Raw genomic sequence first — 19,247 nt, forward strand, 5'->3', positions numbered from 1 at the left:
TTAAGGAATCTCTTTTCACTGAGCAGCCAAGCAGCACTAATACCATGAGACAGCAGCGTCTTGGCTGTCGGGCGGAGGGTGGACGGTGGAGTGTTTAGTTTTCATACAGATCAAGTACTTACAGAAGCCGCCACAGGCTGCTCCACTTTGCTCCCTCCATCTCTTTTAAAAAATATATTTTTTATTTTCAGGGGAAGCTGCAGGGAGCCATTTTCTGTCATACAGGCTGATTGCTCTCTGAGTTGTGTCCTACGGCCCCTGGACGCACCCTGTGCACATGCTGATAGTAACAATGGCCCATTATACAAAGTGTAGTTTCAGCTGAATGATCTGATTGGTCGAAGAGTCACAAAGCTGTAACAATATCACTGATTCCCCTACTGCTGGTTGCTATGTCAACGTGGTAATGATGGAGACGTGGTGATTTTCTCTTTTCTCCTGAGCTAGGTAATACAGAGTGTAAATTCATTTTACATTAGTAAGACAGGAAGTCAAGAAATTGACAGTTGATATACAAATACCAAGCCCTACTGTAGATGGATTTTTGTATATGGACTGTAGATGGATTTAGTGGCTCCAATCACATGCAGTTACATATTAAAAACTGTCAATATGTCACCTATGTCTACTTGTTGATACCAAATAAATGTTATTTGTGATACCTTAAGTCAAGTCAGTTTATAGGTTTACATTTAAAACCAATAAACATTAACCAAATGTTTTTTACTGAAGTGCTTTACAGATTAAATCATGGGATAAGTGAATTGATAATACATTCAAATAAATCATATAAACAGAGAAAAATAAGAAGATATGGATTAACTAATAAAAGCCTATAAAATCTAAACAAATTCCTAACCAAATAGCACTGCACAGAGAACAAATAGAATACTAACAATTAAAGTTGTCAGACATGTTAACATGTTGGCTGTTGAAAGGATACAAATTATTTTGACTGGTTTTAATGTTATCGGATGAGAGGGATTATCTAATAGTCAATAGCAAACTATTCCGCCGAGGCCCAACAGTCCCCTCAAATCAAGCTGCACTAAATTTCACAGCCTCATAGATGTAAGTTCCATAAATGTTCCATGATTTTCTTCACCAAGATCAATGATTTGGTCCCTTGGGAAATGGTCAAATGTTTGAAAGGTACCCTATCTCACAATGTTAAAGAAAGTGGAAAAAAGATTCCTGGATCGGCCCCTTATCTGGATTCCCATCAAATGGTCTAATGGTGTCATCCCTGACCCAAACCGCCTCCTTCCACCAAGTTTCCAGGTAATCTTTAAATTCTTTGTGTGTAATCTTGCAAACAAACAGACACGAACATCAACCAACCAACATAAACAAACAGACACGGGTTAAAACATAATCTCCTCTGTCGTGACTTGGGCCAACAAGTGAAAACCCTTATTGATTTTACCTTGGTGCATGTAATGTAGAGCAGTGATTGTTCAGCAGATGATGGGTCTGGAGGTGGAACAGGGGTAGAGCAGTTTAGAGACGTGAGCGGCTGCCAGTCCATGCAGTTCTGTAAAAACATATATATATCTATATATATAGAGTCAGTGATAACCTGTGAAGAGAGGCCAGTACAGCAGAGATGTTGTCTCGCTTCTTTGTACCAGTGTGGATGAACCAGCTGTCATCGAGATAGGGCTGGCTGACTGAAAAACACATTTTCACACCACCTCCTGATGTACCTAGGACACACTGACTTCTGAGCTTTGGCAAAGTTGCCACCAGCAGTGAAAAGTATACATAATTTGGTATAGACAGCCATGGTCACATTCCTCTTTATCCAAAACAGTATTAACCTGCTCTCGTTAATTTACACTCATAATGACTTGTCCAACCAATACACATGGTCGACCAGTCACGAGTCAATCTCAGCTGTCAATCATAATATTTCACCCTGTTTTCATAGTATAAAATAAGTAATTACAACAACACTTACTGGATAAATAAGCACTTTAAATTGTTTTGAGGTGTACATGGACGTTTTAATTTGGTCCATGTCCCATCTGCTAACATGGAGGAGGCTATGTTTATGACCTGTACTACAGCCAACCACTAGGGGGCAATCGGGGCGCTTTGTTTTATCTTTTGGGGAGCAATCATGTCGTCCATCTTTATGTACAGTTCATGGCTATGCCTCCGGGCCAGCGATAGCCAGAGCCTGCAAGCATTATGTTTTTATGTTGTCAATCAATCCTTCTGTTTGTTCATCTGTCCCATTCTTGTGAACATGATATCTCAAGAGCACCTTGAAAGAATTTCCTCAAATTTGTTACAAACATTCACTTGGACTCGAGAATGAACCGATTAGATTTTAGTGGTCAAAGGTCAAGGTCACTGTGACAGTACAAAGCTAATTTGCCTTGTGAATGCCTTGGGGGAATCCTTTCACATTTTGCACAAACATTAACTTGGACTCATCCTGCAGAAGTGTTCTTCAATTAGCCCAACATTAAACATCGGTTCCGTTGATGTGAGCAGTGAGAAACCCATTTCGTTTTGGAAAAGACCTCCATGTGTGGACATCTGGTAGTCCATTATCATCTCTATGTGGACATCTGAGAGTGTGTTATCGTCTTGAAGCAGAGTAGACATTTCTAGCACAATTTCATTAACTTTGTAGGTGAATTGATGAAGGAAACTGTCTGAACACCAGGGAATCTGTTTCTGTCTGTACATGGAGACCTGGGAGTCCAGTTTGTCTCTCATGTCATGTCCACTCACTATTAAAACAGTAGCAGGCTGTGTTTAATGATCTTCCCAACTCATCTTATACAAATCACTGAAAACAAAGATGCTCCAATTTGTTCTTTACAAAATCATCCTCAGAAAGCGACTCTGTTCAGATGAGTCACGTTCTGATTTAAACTTAGAGCTGCTTCATACGGCTGAATGTCTCTTCGCTATAATCACGCTTGGCCAGAGCCAACGCCACATGGCACCGCCTTTATTTGCCCCTGCCGTCTGTCCTCTGTTTTCTCACCATCTTTAAGCATTAGTCACTCTCTCAGTTCTCCCTACACCTGTGTACCCAAACTCAAACCATGAATACAGCTAAACTCTTGTGTAGCTCCGTGAAACACAGCCAGACTCGAGGTACTCAGAGTGGATTTCTCCTGTCTCATTCTGCTAAACATCCAGTTCTCCAGAGACTAAATATATCCAGGCAGGGACTGGGATTCTAAAAACAAAAAATATTGTCTGTTTGGCCTCATTGTGTGCTTCCTGCCGCAGTTAAAATTGCAGATTTAATGATTCATATTCAATTAGAATGTTTCCCCATGTACTTAGGAAGGGCTGCTGAAGATGAAGGGAGCTCAAATGAAAGCATATATACACTTAAATAAATTAAAGCCCCTGCAAGGAGAATTTAACTGGTTATGAAACAGTCTTATTTTTATATTGCTGCCTTTTTTAAAATAAACTATTCTCAATGTCGGTCACCGGGACAGATTATCTGCGAAGTCAGAGCAACGATTTATGTCAGGTTGGGAAAGTCTCTGTTTAGGCGGAGTGAGAGGAAACAAGCCAGGCTACGCACTAGGCTGAAGACTAACCTTAACAGACCACCGCTCCCAAGTCTGTTCCTCGCCAACTCCACGTCTCTTGCAAAAAAGATGGCTTGATTACTAATCAGTGTTTAAAAGGGATGATTTAAAGAATGATATTGATGAGTCTCAGTTGGAGAGCAACATGGATCTGTTAACAGAGAAGTTTCTTGGTCTAACGTACAGTCAAACCAAAATACTTAAAGTACAATAGAAGTATTTCAGTATTATACTAAATGGGTGGGAACAGAACGCGGTCTAGTCACGTCAAATTGCCCATTATCCTCATGAGAGTGGAGACTGAAGGTTCACCTTATCACAGCACCACAGACAGGATGGCAACTTCGGACGTAAAGCATTTTTGTAGAGGCTTTAAGACCTCTCATTTCAACCATCTGTGAAACATAACTTGGGTCTTGCATAATATAAGTAATACACAATTCTCTTACAAATGCCTAAAGGGAATTTCTGCAACTTTGCCCGAAACTTTGCATTGTTTGCAGAAGCATACAACCATAATTCGTTAATCCTAGTTTAAATGAGAATGAAGGAGTTATTAATCAGATATTCCCTTCAAGGGTCAAAATATTTAAATCTTGCATGACAAAAATCCTCCTCTCTTTTGACTGGATTGAGTAGACACGGTGGGATGTTTTGAAATGATAGGTGATGTGTGTGTGTGCGGCTGAGGGATGGAGTGGCTGACTGAGGCTGCTTCATTTCCTGACATTCTTGAGTTTTATATTTCTTTATTTTCCCTCCTTTTTGGAAAATGTTTTGCCGATGTGTTTATTTAGTCGCTTGAGTTTAGACATGTTCAACTGTGGATGTGCGCTGCCCACATGTCAGTTCTTGTGTTTATACTCACTTACATATGTACATATGAGAACACAAATCATCAAATCTCAGGCTCGTGACATTCTCCATTCTTGTGCCAGCCCCCTTGTGAAAACACTGTGTAATGTCCAAGTGAGCCCATGTGAGGAAACAGCAGGGGATTCTCCGGAGGATTCACTGCGATTGAGTGGGTGTGTTGATGATGTTTCGAACACGTAAAGAATGCTAAACTGAAAAAACAAAAAGAATTGTATGTTACATACATACACACATTCCAAATATCTCGGGATGAAAATGAGTCTGCACCCCATTGTCTGGAATTTTTCTGGCGTTCATGTCTGAAAATGGCTAGAGCAACGGTAACATTTCATTTGAGTTCAGGAGCTTTGTCTAAATAACCTGGCGATCTGTCCATTGTTTTATATTTTGTTCTCAGATCACGGCACAGAGGAGAAGCAAAACTAGGTTAATTTCTTCATTTTTTCAGTTATTGAACTGATTTAAATTTCAGAACCTCTCTTCTCTGTCAGTTCCAAAGTAACATCCAGTTATGTGGAAATCTTTCCAGTTTAAAGGATAATTCCAGATAATAAAATGCTTCCATGGAAGTGTTTGCGGCTCTCCAGTCCTCCCAGTTCATTTCGCCGCTTTTCATGTGGACCGTAAGAGGAGCACAGGCCTCAGCAGCTGAGCTAGTTAATCCACCCTGACACTGACTCAAAGTTCACCACGGTTAACTGAGAAAATTGATTTACAAGAAGCCGCAGCTTATAGAGGATTCTCTTTCTGTGACATTCCTCTGCTCTCCATCCATAATGCAATTAAAGGTCATATATATATGTGTATATCTATGGCTCGTATTGACTAAACCCTGCCATGTAAAAACAGTATAAAGGCCTCAGCGAACAGAGTGAGTCCCTCTGACAGTTCAGTGAAGCGTTCGCTGATGATGAGAGTGAGAACAGATTTCTCTGGGCTGCAGGCTCGTCGTGACGGAGAACTGACAGGCTGGAAAAAAATAATGAAAATGACAAAACCTCAAAACCAAGTCCTTTGAGCAGCCTCTGAATCATTGTCACAGCGCTGACTGTAGGTTTGGTGCAACATCGCCATCTGCTGATTCATTAAAACCTGATGATGTTCATATGGACCAAGCAGAAAAATAGGAACACCTGCAACAGTGTGATGGAGTTTTGGGATAAATCTGTCTGCAGCATGTTCAGTTGCTCCCACTGTGTCAGAGAGGAGCTGATTTCAGGAGCTGCTGGTTTTGTTTTTCACATACATGGGGGTCCAAAATATTAGAGATTTATTTAAACTATAACTACAAGTGTAATGTGAAAGGCGTTCCTTGTTATGTCTTCATGCTCCCTTTATGGCACAAAATGTATGATTCTGTCACAATTTTCATCCCATGGCATATAATGCTGCAGGATATACTGATTGGTATTTCCATCCATCTGTAATCCTTTTGTTTCCGGACTCCGTCTTGAAAACCAATTATGTCATGAAACTTCATAATGATTTTATGTAGACATATTGTGTTTTTTTCAGTTTTTCTTTCCTCTAGTGTGTTGTGTAGGTTTTTCACCTGTAAAAGTTCTGCAAAGTCAAATAGCCCAAAGTAATAAATTATGAAACATTCTCATTATCAACTGGATAATTACATTGTACATTTACAAAGAGGATCAATAAATGCAAATGCAGTTAATTGAAAAATCAATAAAGCCTTGTTGGCTTTCATTGTCGAGGTTGTCAAACTGTGGTTTAAAGGATCTGTTCACAATACAAATGCATTTTACATTTTTAATGAATGTATACATGTTTATTTAATTTAGATTCACTTTTGTCATTTGAGGCCATCACTGCACTGCTGCATCATTATTACTTACCTCACATTAGCTGTGCAAATATAAACCACAATGCATAACAAGCTCTTAACACCTGCAGACCGATCCAGCTCACTTCACAAGAAACAGACTTCAGTTGCTTCAGTCGGAGGAAAGTTCGTCTCATTTCCTTTCACTTTGCATCTTCTCCTCACAGCTCCTCCTTTCATCTTACGTGGGATGAATAAGACAAAAGGATATGACCTGAGTGAGAGAAAAGGGAGACATTCGAGACAAATGAGAAACACAACATTTTGGGGTTGTTTCGACAGTTTGCGCTCTCTCCTCAAAATGTAAACAAAAAAATCTATTTCTCAAATGTCCTCCAACTTCATGAAAGTTTGATAGAAAATGAATGGTGTACTCTTGTACACAGTTTATCACAATAAAAGGTTTTTTCCTCCATTACCTTTGCAACAGTCTGAAAACACCGAGGGCCAGACAACACATTCATCTGTTGTGTCTCACTGTGGTGGTGGCGACGGGTGGGGGGGGGTTGAGCAGGTGCTCCATTAAACGCAGGGTTAGAGGTTCGACCTGCGGTTAATGTGGGACACGTCAGGATCAGTGAGCGAGACACTGAGCCACAAATTGTTGCTGATGGCTACTGGCAGCTTACATGGCAGCTGTGCTGATTGAATGAGAGACAATTTGGGAAGCGCTTTGTAAACCTGGGTTGAACCACTCTTTGAAATAATACTCCATTATGTCATAATGCACATTCAATTTTATTTAACTTGATCTTTTAGGCACTAAAATTATATTTTTTCAGCGCGAAACTTGAACTGTCAGATTGATTTACCTTTAATTTCTTAACTTTTTTGTAGATTTATTTTGTGTCTTTAACTTTATTGTTTGTCCCATCAGCCCGGAGACTTTCTGAGGATCTACAACCTGCGAGCAATTTCAGGGTCCAGTAAGGTACCTGGCCTCACCAGCAGCCAATCAGAGGAGGTGGATCACCTGGCTTTTCATCTGCACGGTGGGACGGCGTACGGAAGGGGGATTCGGGTCCTTCCAGAAAACAGCACCGACGTGCAGGAGCTGAAGAGGTACAACAGGGACATTCAGTATTTTACTGAGGCTAAAAATCAAGTCATTGTAGAAAATGACTTCATCCAGCTGTTGGTGTAGACCAGGCGTGTGCGAGTTGACACATTTTGTCAGAATGCACTCAGTGATTATTGGAGAAAAGATTTGTTTCAATATAATATAAAAAAGTGTATTTTACCTGGCACAAATTTCAAACCTGACTCTAAAAGAATGCTTTTGTTTTTGAAGATTATAGATTTGGATTTGAAAAATCAACAGTTTAAAACTTTTGGTTTGAAGTATAGTGAAATAATACATTTTTAATGGCGATATTTTGATGGAAACGTACCAAAGTATTTGATTCAGTTTACTGGAATGTGAGTGGTGCTCCCATAACATGACATCATTTTGTTCTCCTTCCTAATGTATGTGTAGAGCCCTTGAGGCCTTCCCAAGCGACAACGACGAGGGTGCACTGAGCGACTCGGAGTTGTTGGAGATCTGGAGCACTCCGCCAGAGTCTCTAGGTTTGACAGAGCACTGTATAGGTACAGACAGTTTTCCTCCTCTTCTCTCTCTCTCTCTAGCCGTTTTTAGACATGACCTGCGAATAAAGTCCTGAGAGTTCGCTCCGGACTTTATCCGCAGTTTGATTTTCACACATGCACAATGCAGTGGGAAGTTCTCTGCAAAGAAGCATTCAGAACAGCAACAAATCCCCCGCATTATTCAGGTGAAAGGTTGAGCAGCCAGGTGCAGCAGGCAGAGGCAGGAAGTAACATATTGATTCTTCTGCTGAGATCACTTGGTTATTCTACGAGTGTGGCTCCGCTTTTTCACCGGCAGATATTTGTTTTCTTTCTTTTTTTTCCAGCGGGGGATCCCCTGTTGAGTACTCACATCATTATTATACTATGGGGTCAGGTGCAGAAAGTCTGCAGATAATCTGGAGGCTCTGATTCGGACATTTGCGTTCACATATGCACCACCTTCGGAGAAAGTTCAGAGAATCTGCTCCACTGCTGAGCTCTATTACAATAGCACTGTGCAATTATCCCAAAGCACCGGTGTAGTTGTACAACCTCACAGAGCTGCCAGTATGGCTGCTGAAAAGTCTAGTTTTCTACAATGACTCTCTTTCATAGTGTCTTCTTACAGATGACTGGAAGAAAAACCTAAATATTTTGACTGCGTGACGAAAATAATAACGTGAAATAATGATGAGAGTAGTGGCTGCTCAAAAGTCTTTGATGAAATGAAAAGCATCTTTGCCAGAAGCCAGAAAACAGCCTGATGTGCAGGAGCTGAAGAGGTAAAGCAGGAGACAAGAGACAACCAGTCTCTCTGCTGAAGAAAGGATGGATGGAGAGATGGGTGGAATAAAAGATGGATGTACTGAATCAGCAGGGAGCTGCATCCATTAAATGCGTGACCTGAAGGTTTCCACGTACAAATAGCTGTAGCTTTAAAAACTACTCTTTTTTAAAAAGCTCTGTGTCCAGACCTGCAGGCCACATGTCTGTTGTTGTTGTTGTGTAACTCTGAGAAGACAAAATATTTGTGACACAGTTTCTTCGGGGGCAGTGTACAAATGTTCTTCTTTTTTAAAACCTACTTAAAATCTAAGATACCAGAGTCGTTATGTGAAGAAAAGGATTTAAAAAAGATTTGAATGAATGAAATCAAGCTGTGTCATTATTATTGTTGTTGTTATTTTGAGATTTCAAGAATTCTTTCTCACATCTCAGATTCAAAGAGATCTAATTTCAGAATTATTTATTTACTTACATATTCTCAGATTTTTGGTTTTGCATATGGCTTTGATATATGTTTGCCTTCATCTGCTTTGATTATTACATCCTCGATGTAAAATAATATTTTAACAAGGAAGAAGACGTTTCTACTTTTTACTTTCAGAGTTAAACAGCAGAGCCAGCTGTCCTTGTATTAAGCCTTCCTATATGAAGATCAAGTGATACAAAAATATTTTTCCCTCAACATGAGCAACTCAATGGTAGACAGTGTGTTTATTATTTATTATTGCTTATTGATTTGTATATTTGTGTGTCTGGTTCAGTCCTTTATGGTTTGTCTGTTTGTGTTTTCAGAAGGTGAAAGAGCCGAGTGCAGCACAGGTAAGAAACAACAATGCAGACGCTCAATGTCTTACTCAACAAATAGACAAAGTGTGAGAAGCTTTTGAGGATTAGTGGTTTGTTCATATTTAATCTGATTAAGTGTCACTTATTGTCTTTTTCTTTCAGTTTAGAATATATTTAAAGTGCCGACCTCCTCTGCAGACACATTAATAGCCTGTGTAGATCAATGCACTGATAGTAAACTGCACTTGTAACATTTTATCTGTGTGCATACAGTTGTTTCTCAGAGTTTATAGATTTGAGGGACTTTAATGATGCTTAACAAATTCAATATTCTAGACATCCAATAGCAGAGCATAAATAGGGAGGAAAGAAGCCAAATCTTGTATGCAGCACTCCCTAAAAGTATAATCTTAAACACCAGACAACACAGGGAAGCAAAAGACATGGTGGAACAATTAAAAATGACACAAGAAATAAACAATACTCAACACATAGTGAAGTAGAATCAATATTTGATTCCACATGGGTCATTACCTGAGAGCATTGTGTTAAACAAGCAGCACGTTGTTGAAATCCATTTGCCCAAGGACAGCTATGTGCAACTCCTGGAGATCAGGAATACTTGTACAGTGCAGAGGAGCATTACTGACAGAGCCGGTAAACACATATTTTTTTTACAGTCCAATCTTGAAAAGACTGAAAAATGAACACTGTTAGCACTATGACCAAATTAGCATTTGTATAGGAGCGATTCTGTTCCAAGCTTTTTGATTCATTTAAACGGTTTATCACTATATCTGTGATCACGCACTGCTCACTGAATCTCCACACATTAACTAAATTGACTAATTATTTTGTTTTTACCCAAGCTAGTTTAACACATGTGTTCGTCAACACTGTTTGTTTGTGTTGAGTGCGTGTGTGGGTGTGTGTCAGCACGAGAGACAGGCTGATTTATGAATGATTCCCCAGGTATGACGAAAGATTTGACTGATTTAAGAAAAATATTGATTATTATGTGGTGATCAGTGTTGATATTGTGGCGTTATTTCAACAAATCAAATCAAAAATCCAAACTGTAGCGGGTCAGCTGAGTCGGTTTTCTGTATCTCTGTGTGATGTGTGTTCACAAGAGAGAGACAGAGAGAGAGAGAAAAGAGAGCAGCAGTCGACTTTACATACAGCTACGCAATATTTCTGATAATTTAGGCTATAGTAATCAATGGCTTATATATAACATAGATAGTTCACCCAAAAATGAAAATTCACTCATTATTTACTCACCACTATGCCGATGGAGGGTTGGGTAAAATGTCAGCATAACACTTTTGGAGTTTCAGGGGTAAACTGTGTTGCAGCCAAATCCAATAAAATGGAAGTAAATGGTGACTACTTATTAAACAGAAGAAAAAAACTTAAAATGCCTAAATGTCAGCTGTGATCCACACGTGATCGCGGTTTCAGGAGGATAACAGAGGACATTTAGGCTGAAAACTTGGTGTTAATGACCTCGTTTCGAGTCTAATTTGAATGTCGGGGCTTACAAACACTTGGATGACACCATAGTAGCAGTATGGAGGCATTTTATTTTTTTCTGTTTCTTTACGTCTTGAGACCCAAGTTCACAACCTTATAAGTATAAATTTAAACATTTTAACAAACATGTCACCTTTAAGAATTATTTAACTTATATTTAACATTAACTTCACTCAGTCAAACTGAAACCATAATTTTAGACAACATTGTGGTTACTTCTAAAAGTAGTTTGAAAGATGTTTTGCCTTTTACTGCTAATTGTGTAATTTTACATCAGTGCATCATCCAAACCATTTCCCTTTGTTGTATGGTAAATTATAATTTTAGCCTCGAACATGTTTGTTTTAGAAGTGTAACATGGGCCGTCGTTACAGGCTGTGTTTCCCAGGTGTACCTTTCCACATGGCATCAAAAACTTCATAAAACTTTCACTCTGTTTGTGTCTATATGTCTATTAACTGGATGGTTTTTGGTGTCCTGGTCAGAGAGAAGCTGCAGTCACGACTTGCAGCCAGTGACGCTGTCCGAGCTGAACCGGTCTGATCCGGGTCAAATTCACCACGTCACAGTCCAGCTGAGATCCTACGAGCCGCACAGACTCCACCAGGCTCTGAAACTCTACTGCAGCAAATGCACATCTATGTACGCAAGAGCACACACACACACACACACACACACACACACACACACACACACACACACACACACACACACAGAGTCACTGAGTATCACAGTATCAGTTAATTGTTTCCTGTGCATATGCAGCCATTTAAAAAGCTATTTTTCCCTGATCCACTGGTGCAGCTCTGCTCAGTTAGATGAAACAGTCACATTAATTTTAATATATAGTACAAACATGTAGACATTTGTAGCAGCCAGTAATTATGTTCCAGAAGTTTTGAGGTTTATCGAATATTTGTATATATACAAACCTTTTAACCATTCTAAGTGTGTAAATATCAGATTTCCCTCTGATTCTACACTCTGCTCTCAGGCTGGACGTCCCAGATGATGAACTGGTAGCTGGTGTCTTTTCGAAGGCTTCCAGGAACCCTGAATCCTGGAGTCCCCCACCGTGCTTGCTCTCTGGGAAGGTTGACGTCCCCGCAGACTCTGCAGGATCTCAGAAGCGAGCTCTGAGTGTTCACCTGTCCACCCAGCTCATGTCTGAGGGCAAAACCAAAGAGCTCATCTTCCTCAGGGGTATCATTGAATCGTTAACTACTTTTATTTGCCTTGATTTGGTGTTTTTTAATTAACAGTTCTGCATATAAAACATTTGATGTTTAATCAGATGAAAGAAGATGGTCTATTTTTTGTGCTGCCATCAAACTCACAAAAAGACACAAGACAGTCAGGTTTTTATCCCGTAGCAGGCACCTGGTGACAGACGTGGTGTTTTGCAGGTTCGACTCTGGAGGAAACATGTCGACTGGCAGTCGGGTACAAGAACATCATCCCCGTGAGGCCGTCAGGCGGTCACCTGGCTCTGCTTGACATGTCTGCACCTTTCCTGTTCAGGGGCAGAAAGAGATACTACGGGTCAGAGACGAGCTTCAATGACATTTGTTTTATTTGGTTTCCACTGCTAAACAAATCATTAATGAGGAGCTATGTCAGCCATCTTTGTTTTTTTCTTGTTGAAGATGACTGATTTTTATATATATTAACTAAGTTAAAAACTCCATTCAAGATAAATCTGTGGAAAATAGATTGTTGGATAGGGATCCCTTTAAATATTTTCAATTAATTTATAATCTCCATCAAATGCATTAAAACGAAAGCAACAAGCCAGTTTTGAAAATGTAAGAGGTAGAAAGTGCTGATATTTGAGTTTAAAATTTAGGGAATAGAAGGAAAGGGTCATCAGAAAAATAAATACCCAAGTAAAGTATTTGTACGTTGTTACTTCCCCCCTCTGCTCAGCACATTATGAACCTCTGTTATCTTGGCTTACCTGCAGAACCCTGTGCATGACTCACTGTTGAAGGGATTGCTGTCTGTGATCACACTGACTGCAGTTACCTTCATGTTTACTATTGACTCAAGATCTGTATAATCAGATAATATGATCTGTGAGTAATTGTGTGGCAGAAACACAAGTAGTTTTGACCAAGATAAATAAAGGACTCTGGGGGTTGAACAACACACATTGAGATTTAAGTTCATGATGCACGTGCATTTGTGTCCAAGTGTCTAAATCCATTTTGTTAGCTTCACTGTGGGAAAAAACGGTCACTGACACAGTTGCGTGGTTCCGAGCGGTTGTACTTCGTCTCCTTTTCCCTTTAGCATCTTGTTGGATTGTTGTTATAATGGTGGGAAGTGCGTCACTCAATGCACAAGCAGCTCATCTTACTAACAAGCAGAGAGAACACTCATTATACACCTGCCAGCATAGGTGTAAATTACTGTGTTAATAATGAACCTTAAAATACCGAGCTACTGACTTCACTTTCCACTTACTCAAAACAGCAAATTTTCCACCATGTGGAAGAAAAAACATGGATGCTGTAAACAATATGTATTGCATTTATGTATTAAGAGTGTTTTAACAACATCTTGATAAACAATGTATGACTGTTGTATAGAGAAGTCTGCATTGGCTAAAAGGTTTCGTGTTTGGGCTTGTGAGAGATGGACGTGCAGTTTGCAAATGACAAAAGCGTAACATTTAAAAAGTCCACATTACAGGCTACTATTTAATTCTGATTGTAAAATAATGTTTTCTGGTTCATAAGCAATGACTACTCGGCAACTCGTGTAAGTAATATTTTCACTGACTTTCCGATTTGTTGTTCCAACTTGAGATGGTATTCTCGTGAATTTCCCATTCCCGATTATCCCGACCGAAACTAACAAAGACACTTGCGATTCGCGTCGGGCTATAGAAAGTGCACTTGAAAGCTTGAAAGTTAATTATTCTCTTCAGAGACCGACAAGAACTGTCTCACCACCAGTAACTCACCGTTGTTGTTGAGCAGCTTTCAGGTCAAAGATTTCTCCCAGTCCTCGTGAAATTTTCTGAGCACATGGTGACTTCTCTTCCATGTTCAGAAGTAGACATTGATAGTGGATTCTTGACCTTTGAGAAAGCAGTTCGTGGAAACAGCTTCATCACAAAGAGAAGATCTCTTACGTATGATACAACAAACTGAGCTGCAGGGTCTTTGTTCAATCTGTTGGGATGTTGTTGAGATAAAGTTTGTTCTAAAGCCAAAGTAGAGTTTCTGTTGTGAACCAGAGACGATGCAGAGGCCTGAAAGGTTTCCAGCTCATTCTTCATTAGGTCCTGTCTGTGTTTCAGGTGTGAGCGGTGCTCGAGGGCAACAGTGAGGGAGCCGTTTGCTGAAGGAGTCGAGGCGATCGATGAGAAGATCATCGCAGAAGGTGAGACAGAGTTTGGTCAGAATCTCTGGACACACAGGAAGCAGCCCTCACTCCCAGTCATGCCGATGTTGTGTTTTCAGTTTGTTCTCTCTTCCCTAAAGGAACAAAAAAATCTAATTATTGTAACTTTAACGAAAGTAAACGTCATGTTCAGATGATACTTTTCACAAATAAAACAAATTGAAACAGCAACACTTTTGTCAAATGAAGCCAAATCTAAAATCGATCCTCTGGTTGCAGCTATTTTATTTGAAGGATTTTCAGCTCTTCTGTTTTATATCATCGTAAACTGAATATCTTTAGGTTTTGGTCTGGACAGACAAAACCAGTCATTTAAAGATGCCCCCTTAGACTGATGGTAAATTGTGTTTAATAATAATGAGTAAAAATGCTTGTTAAGTGCAGCCCTAAGACATTATCATTCTGCAACTGAGACAGTCACAGCTCATATCTGCAGGAACCACAAGATTAATGTGTGTGACCCTTTTTTCACCCTCACTCTGAGTTTTATATTTGTGTCGTTTGACTTTTTTCCCTGATTCAGCAGGTTATAAAAGTTCTCAAAGGCTCCTGGCTGATCTCAGGTCTGTTGGAGCTGCAGCTCTCTCTCTGAAATAAATCACACCGTGTTAATGTCTCTGCTCTGCAGCTCTTGGTGTCCAGCTGCTCCAGTACGTCCTGCTGATGAAGCTCAAGCTGCAGGACGCCACTGACACGCTGGAGGTCTTCCTGTGGAGAGACGCCGTGAGTTTCAGATCACATTAAGCATCCTGCATGCTCCGAATCACATCACAAGGAGAAGGGAGAAGATTTTCCTAGCTCCTCTGTCTGCACTTTAACTAAAATGTGTCACATAAGCATTTTAGTACAGTTTGTGTTCATGTTACTTCTGTAATATGTCGTCTGCTTTGTTCTAAAGTTCTAAAGTTCTCTAAAATTAAGGGAAAGTTCACAGAACAGCAGATGAAACAAAAGAAGAAGAAAAGTTATGTAATGATGAGTAACGGCTGTGTTGGCACCAGCCATCCGTTCTTACTGAAGACACAGGCTATATTCAAATACCGTCAGGAATTCAGAGAAAAGAAACTAGTTTTCATCATTAAACTCTCAGAAAAGAAAAGAATCTGAAACTTTTGGATCAGAGAGGACATAATGTGTCCCTATGCAAGATCTGGATTTTGGAGAATTTGTCTCATTCACCAATGGTACTTTGAGTTACCTTACAGGTACGAACAGAATTTACGTTTGGTCCAGACCTGTCATAGGAGAGGCGAGAAATTAGTCTGCTGCTTTTCAAATCAAGTTTTACACTAATGGATCATATATTTCATTACTTTGAAGCAATATATAAATAATTATATAAATTACTTCTCATAATTATGTAATTATTGTTAGGACATGTTAAAATATTTTAACATACAGCATATTGTATAATTATTGGATCAAAAGCATTGGATCAAGGGCTTTCCATATTCTGATCCAGCACCAGTAGAAAACATCCATCATGTTTATGCACGTCTTTTACACATATTTCTAAGATAGTAGCATATCTTGAATCTGATGAGTCATATTCCTACGAACTCACCATACGAACAAATAAAGAGCAGGTGATTTTCAAGGTAAAATGTTAACAAACTTAATGTGTGCTAATGGTCTGACTGGTTCACTTTTGTTCTATTCTCATGTCTTGTGTGTATTATTAGGAGTTGTTCTTCAGCGTGAAAGCGGAGGAAGCAGCAGCCAATCAGGAGGCTCAGAAAAGCATCCATCAAACCATGGATGCCCTTTGTCCACCAGGGGGCAGTGAAGGTACCTCTGACAAACTCTCACAGAGTTTAAAGGTGTAAAACTTAAGTGCAACAGCAGCTTCACACACAGTTGTAACATCCAGTTACTTGTTACACATCATTTCTGTGGGTTAAGAAAATAAATATTCTGAAAACAACAATAAAAATAGAAATAAGAAGAAACCAGAATGAACAGCAGCAGTTTTTATTCTCTGCTACGACTTCAGCTGAAGTGAATAATAATGATAATATATTGCACAAGTTACAGAGTGCTTAAATAATTTAAAATATTTCCTCAAGTAAAACTCGGAGAAAATAACACAAAAACACAGGAATAAAACAATGAGAAGACAAAACATGTGACAGAAAAGTATGACCACCCATTACTAGAATCAAACCTAGAGTTTGGTAAAATCAGGGAATGCGGCACGATAAAAGTAAGTTTTAAGTTTTGATTTAAAAGAAGCTACCGACTCAGCCTGCCATATTTCCCTTGGGTACCGTGTTCCAGAACCTCGGATCTGAATCTCTAATGGTTATAACGCAGCGTCTGGCTGGAAAGTGTTTTTGTGTTTGTGTTTTTTGCAGATGTTAGTGTTGAGTGGTGTGGGTGACTCTTGTGTTTGTGTGTCATCAGGTGGGCGTCCGTGGCTCAATTTGTGTCTGACAGCGTACCAAGCAACGGATGACGAGGGACAGAACCAAACCTGCTACCAGATCTGCAACACCGCCGTCATCAGACCCTCCACATGGTCTGAACCTGACCCCGCCTGAGCCCCTGCAGGTCGGAGGTCACCGTCAAACCAGTGTCCTGCAAGAACAGTTTTTTTTTATATTTTTGTATTATTTATATATTGTAGAGGGATAATAAATGTAAATAAAATGTTGCTACAAACGTTTAGAGACCTGCTGACTGACATGTGAGGGTACTTTTACTAAAAGTAATTTTTCAAAATAAAAGACTAAAAAGTGACTAAGTGTTGAAATGTATATGGACGCAAACAATACATGAAGTGAATTCTGTTTGGCACACATTCAGGTTGCAATTCTCAATATCAGTACAGGTCATGGGCTGTTATAGGAGCTATATTGCCAGCGTTAGAATCAACAGCTGTTAATTTACCGCTCTTCCTTACTCTGCAAGTTCTGTCTCCAGTGGTGGAACACAACAACAATGTAAACTCACTACTTTGCTGCTAGCCCTGGTCTGGGTTTATGGGTTTATCGATATCTGATCCATTTAGCTCTGCTAAGAAGACGTATTAAAACATCTGAAGCTCTTGACAAACAACCTTCACCACCACTACTTGCTCCTGGCAACAAACCACTTTCATAACCTGCGTCATCTGTGCTGAGATGGGGAGAAACCAGGCTCAGTTTATCTAGATTTCTGAATTCAGGATTTATTGTATTTCTGAGCTGAAATCAGGATGTGTGGATGGAACCAAATCTTTGATTTTTTTCATATTTGCTCCTCAATCATTAGTGGGTATTCAGACTGGAACAATTTTGTGTTAAACAAATGCAGGGGTTCACAGGTGGGGGGTTGCTTTAGGTACCATTGAAGTAAACAGATATTTTGCTACAGCGGCAGTGCGGTGTTAGCACTGTCGCCACCAGCAAGAAGGTTCCCACGGGTCTTTCTGTTTTCATGTTCTCCTCGTGTCTGTAGGAGTTTTTCTCGGATACTCTAGCTTCTGTCCAAAAACGTGCAGATTGGGGTTGGGTTAAGTGGAGACTCTAAATTATCCATATAGGTGTGAGTGTGAATGGCTGTTTGTCTATGTATGTTGGTCATGCAATACCCTGGCCACCTGTCCAGGGTGTACCCCCTTCTTAGCCAATGTCCTGCAGTCCTCTAAGTAAAAGTGGTATACATAATGGATGGATTATTACACCCTGAATGGATGGACAGATGAAGTCTATATAATATGACTTCTTGACTTCGGTATAGAGGGACATATTCGCCTCTGGTGGATCAGACCATTTCTGCTGTGAGAGTTTTAAGGTAAGTTTTCACTTTCTATACAAACTGTCACTGTTCATCTTCAGAGAACTGTTCAGAGGTGATCAGTGGTGCTGCTCTGCCATCTGCTGGTCAACTGACAGCATGATGCACTTTTATGAAAGACCTGTGTTGATACTTAGCGGGTCCAAAATACAACAAGTGGTCAACAAAAGGGATTAACCAAAAATATTAATCTAGTTATCCTTTATTTGTTCACTTGATGAAATTTGTATTGACTCGTGTCTTAATATAGTCCGTCTGAGCAGGAAGCTTGTCCTGGTAACTGTCCAGGCAGAGGGTTAGGGTTATAGACTGGGTATAACGACCAAGATTTATAGATTTTATCTGACCAAAGATAACATGTGTCTCATTCTGTTGTCATCTTTGTCCCTTTTCCCCACAGGACTGCCCGAACCAGGGAGAGTAAACAGCAGAATCTATACCAAACCAGGTGCTGAATGCCATAGCTCCAAGAATGTGTAAGACAAAGACAAACATGGAGCCAAGGAATTTAAAAATGTCCACTTCTACTGATTAAGATGAGACAAAACAATCCTGTATTGATCCCGATGGGAGAGAGAGGAGTTATTTTCGTTATAACGTTGCAGATGCGATTAAAGCAGCAGGGGTGTAGGTGTAATACCCACTTTTTGCACAAGATGGCAGACTACACATTTAATTATATGCTCTGACAGAACGATGCAGTGGATTTTCCTCCAGCTCAATGGAAACGGACAGAATTTCTTCACTGGAGCTCACATGTCCTCAGTCTCACACTGTAGAGGTGTAGCAGGAAAACGAAATGTCCAATAATTTCAAATTAATGTTCAAATGGATTCTATACAAATACCAGGGACCTTGTGTAGGAATATTTTATTGTTTTGAATATTCATGCAACATTATTCAGTGAAAGAGTTTGTGTTTTATAAAAAAGAAAAAAAAACACTTAACAATTAGTCAGTTTAATATTGTGTGCATATAATGTATAGCATGGTAATAATAAATCAATACAACATAAATTGGAAAAGGAAATTCAGCTCCTAATTATTTACAGCTTATATTACATGGGTGGAAAAAAGTCCACACTGCAAATAGCT

The 19,247-nt window shown here is 39.6% G+C and overlaps 1 protein-coding gene across 1 annotated transcript in view; it reads left to right on the forward strand.

Annotated features, from left to right (window-relative positions):
* The window catches only part of pot1 (protection of telomeres 1 homolog), a 79,996-nt gene extending 62,881 nt beyond the window's left edge, over positions 1 to 17,115 (forward strand). Inside the window, exons 11-20 of the mRNA XM_035157113.2 lie at positions 7,163 to 7,347; positions 7,763 to 7,875; positions 9,436 to 9,462; positions 11,451 to 11,607; positions 11,960 to 12,168; positions 12,372 to 12,507; positions 14,273 to 14,355; positions 15,005 to 15,099; positions 16,059 to 16,164; positions 16,780 to 17,115. Of these exons, the coding sequence (XP_035013004.2) occupies positions 7,163 to 7,347; positions 7,763 to 7,875; positions 9,436 to 9,462; positions 11,451 to 11,607; positions 11,960 to 12,168; positions 12,372 to 12,507; positions 14,273 to 14,355; positions 15,005 to 15,099; positions 16,059 to 16,164; positions 16,780 to 16,916 (1,248 nt within the window). The 3' untranslated portion in view covers positions 16,917 to 17,115. The remainder of the gene's footprint in view (positions 1 to 7,162; positions 7,348 to 7,762; positions 7,876 to 9,435; positions 9,463 to 11,450; positions 11,608 to 11,959; positions 12,169 to 12,371; positions 12,508 to 14,272; positions 14,356 to 15,004; positions 15,100 to 16,058; positions 16,165 to 16,779) is intronic.
* The last annotated feature ends 2,132 nt before the right edge of the window (positions 17,116 to 19,247 follow it).

This window comes from Hippoglossus stenolepis, chromosome 5, assembly GCF_022539355.2.
Source record: "Hippoglossus stenolepis isolate QCI-W04-F060 chromosome 5, HSTE1.2, whole genome shotgun sequence".
NCBI lineage: Eukaryota > Metazoa > Chordata > Actinopteri > Pleuronectiformes > Pleuronectidae > Hippoglossus > Hippoglossus stenolepis.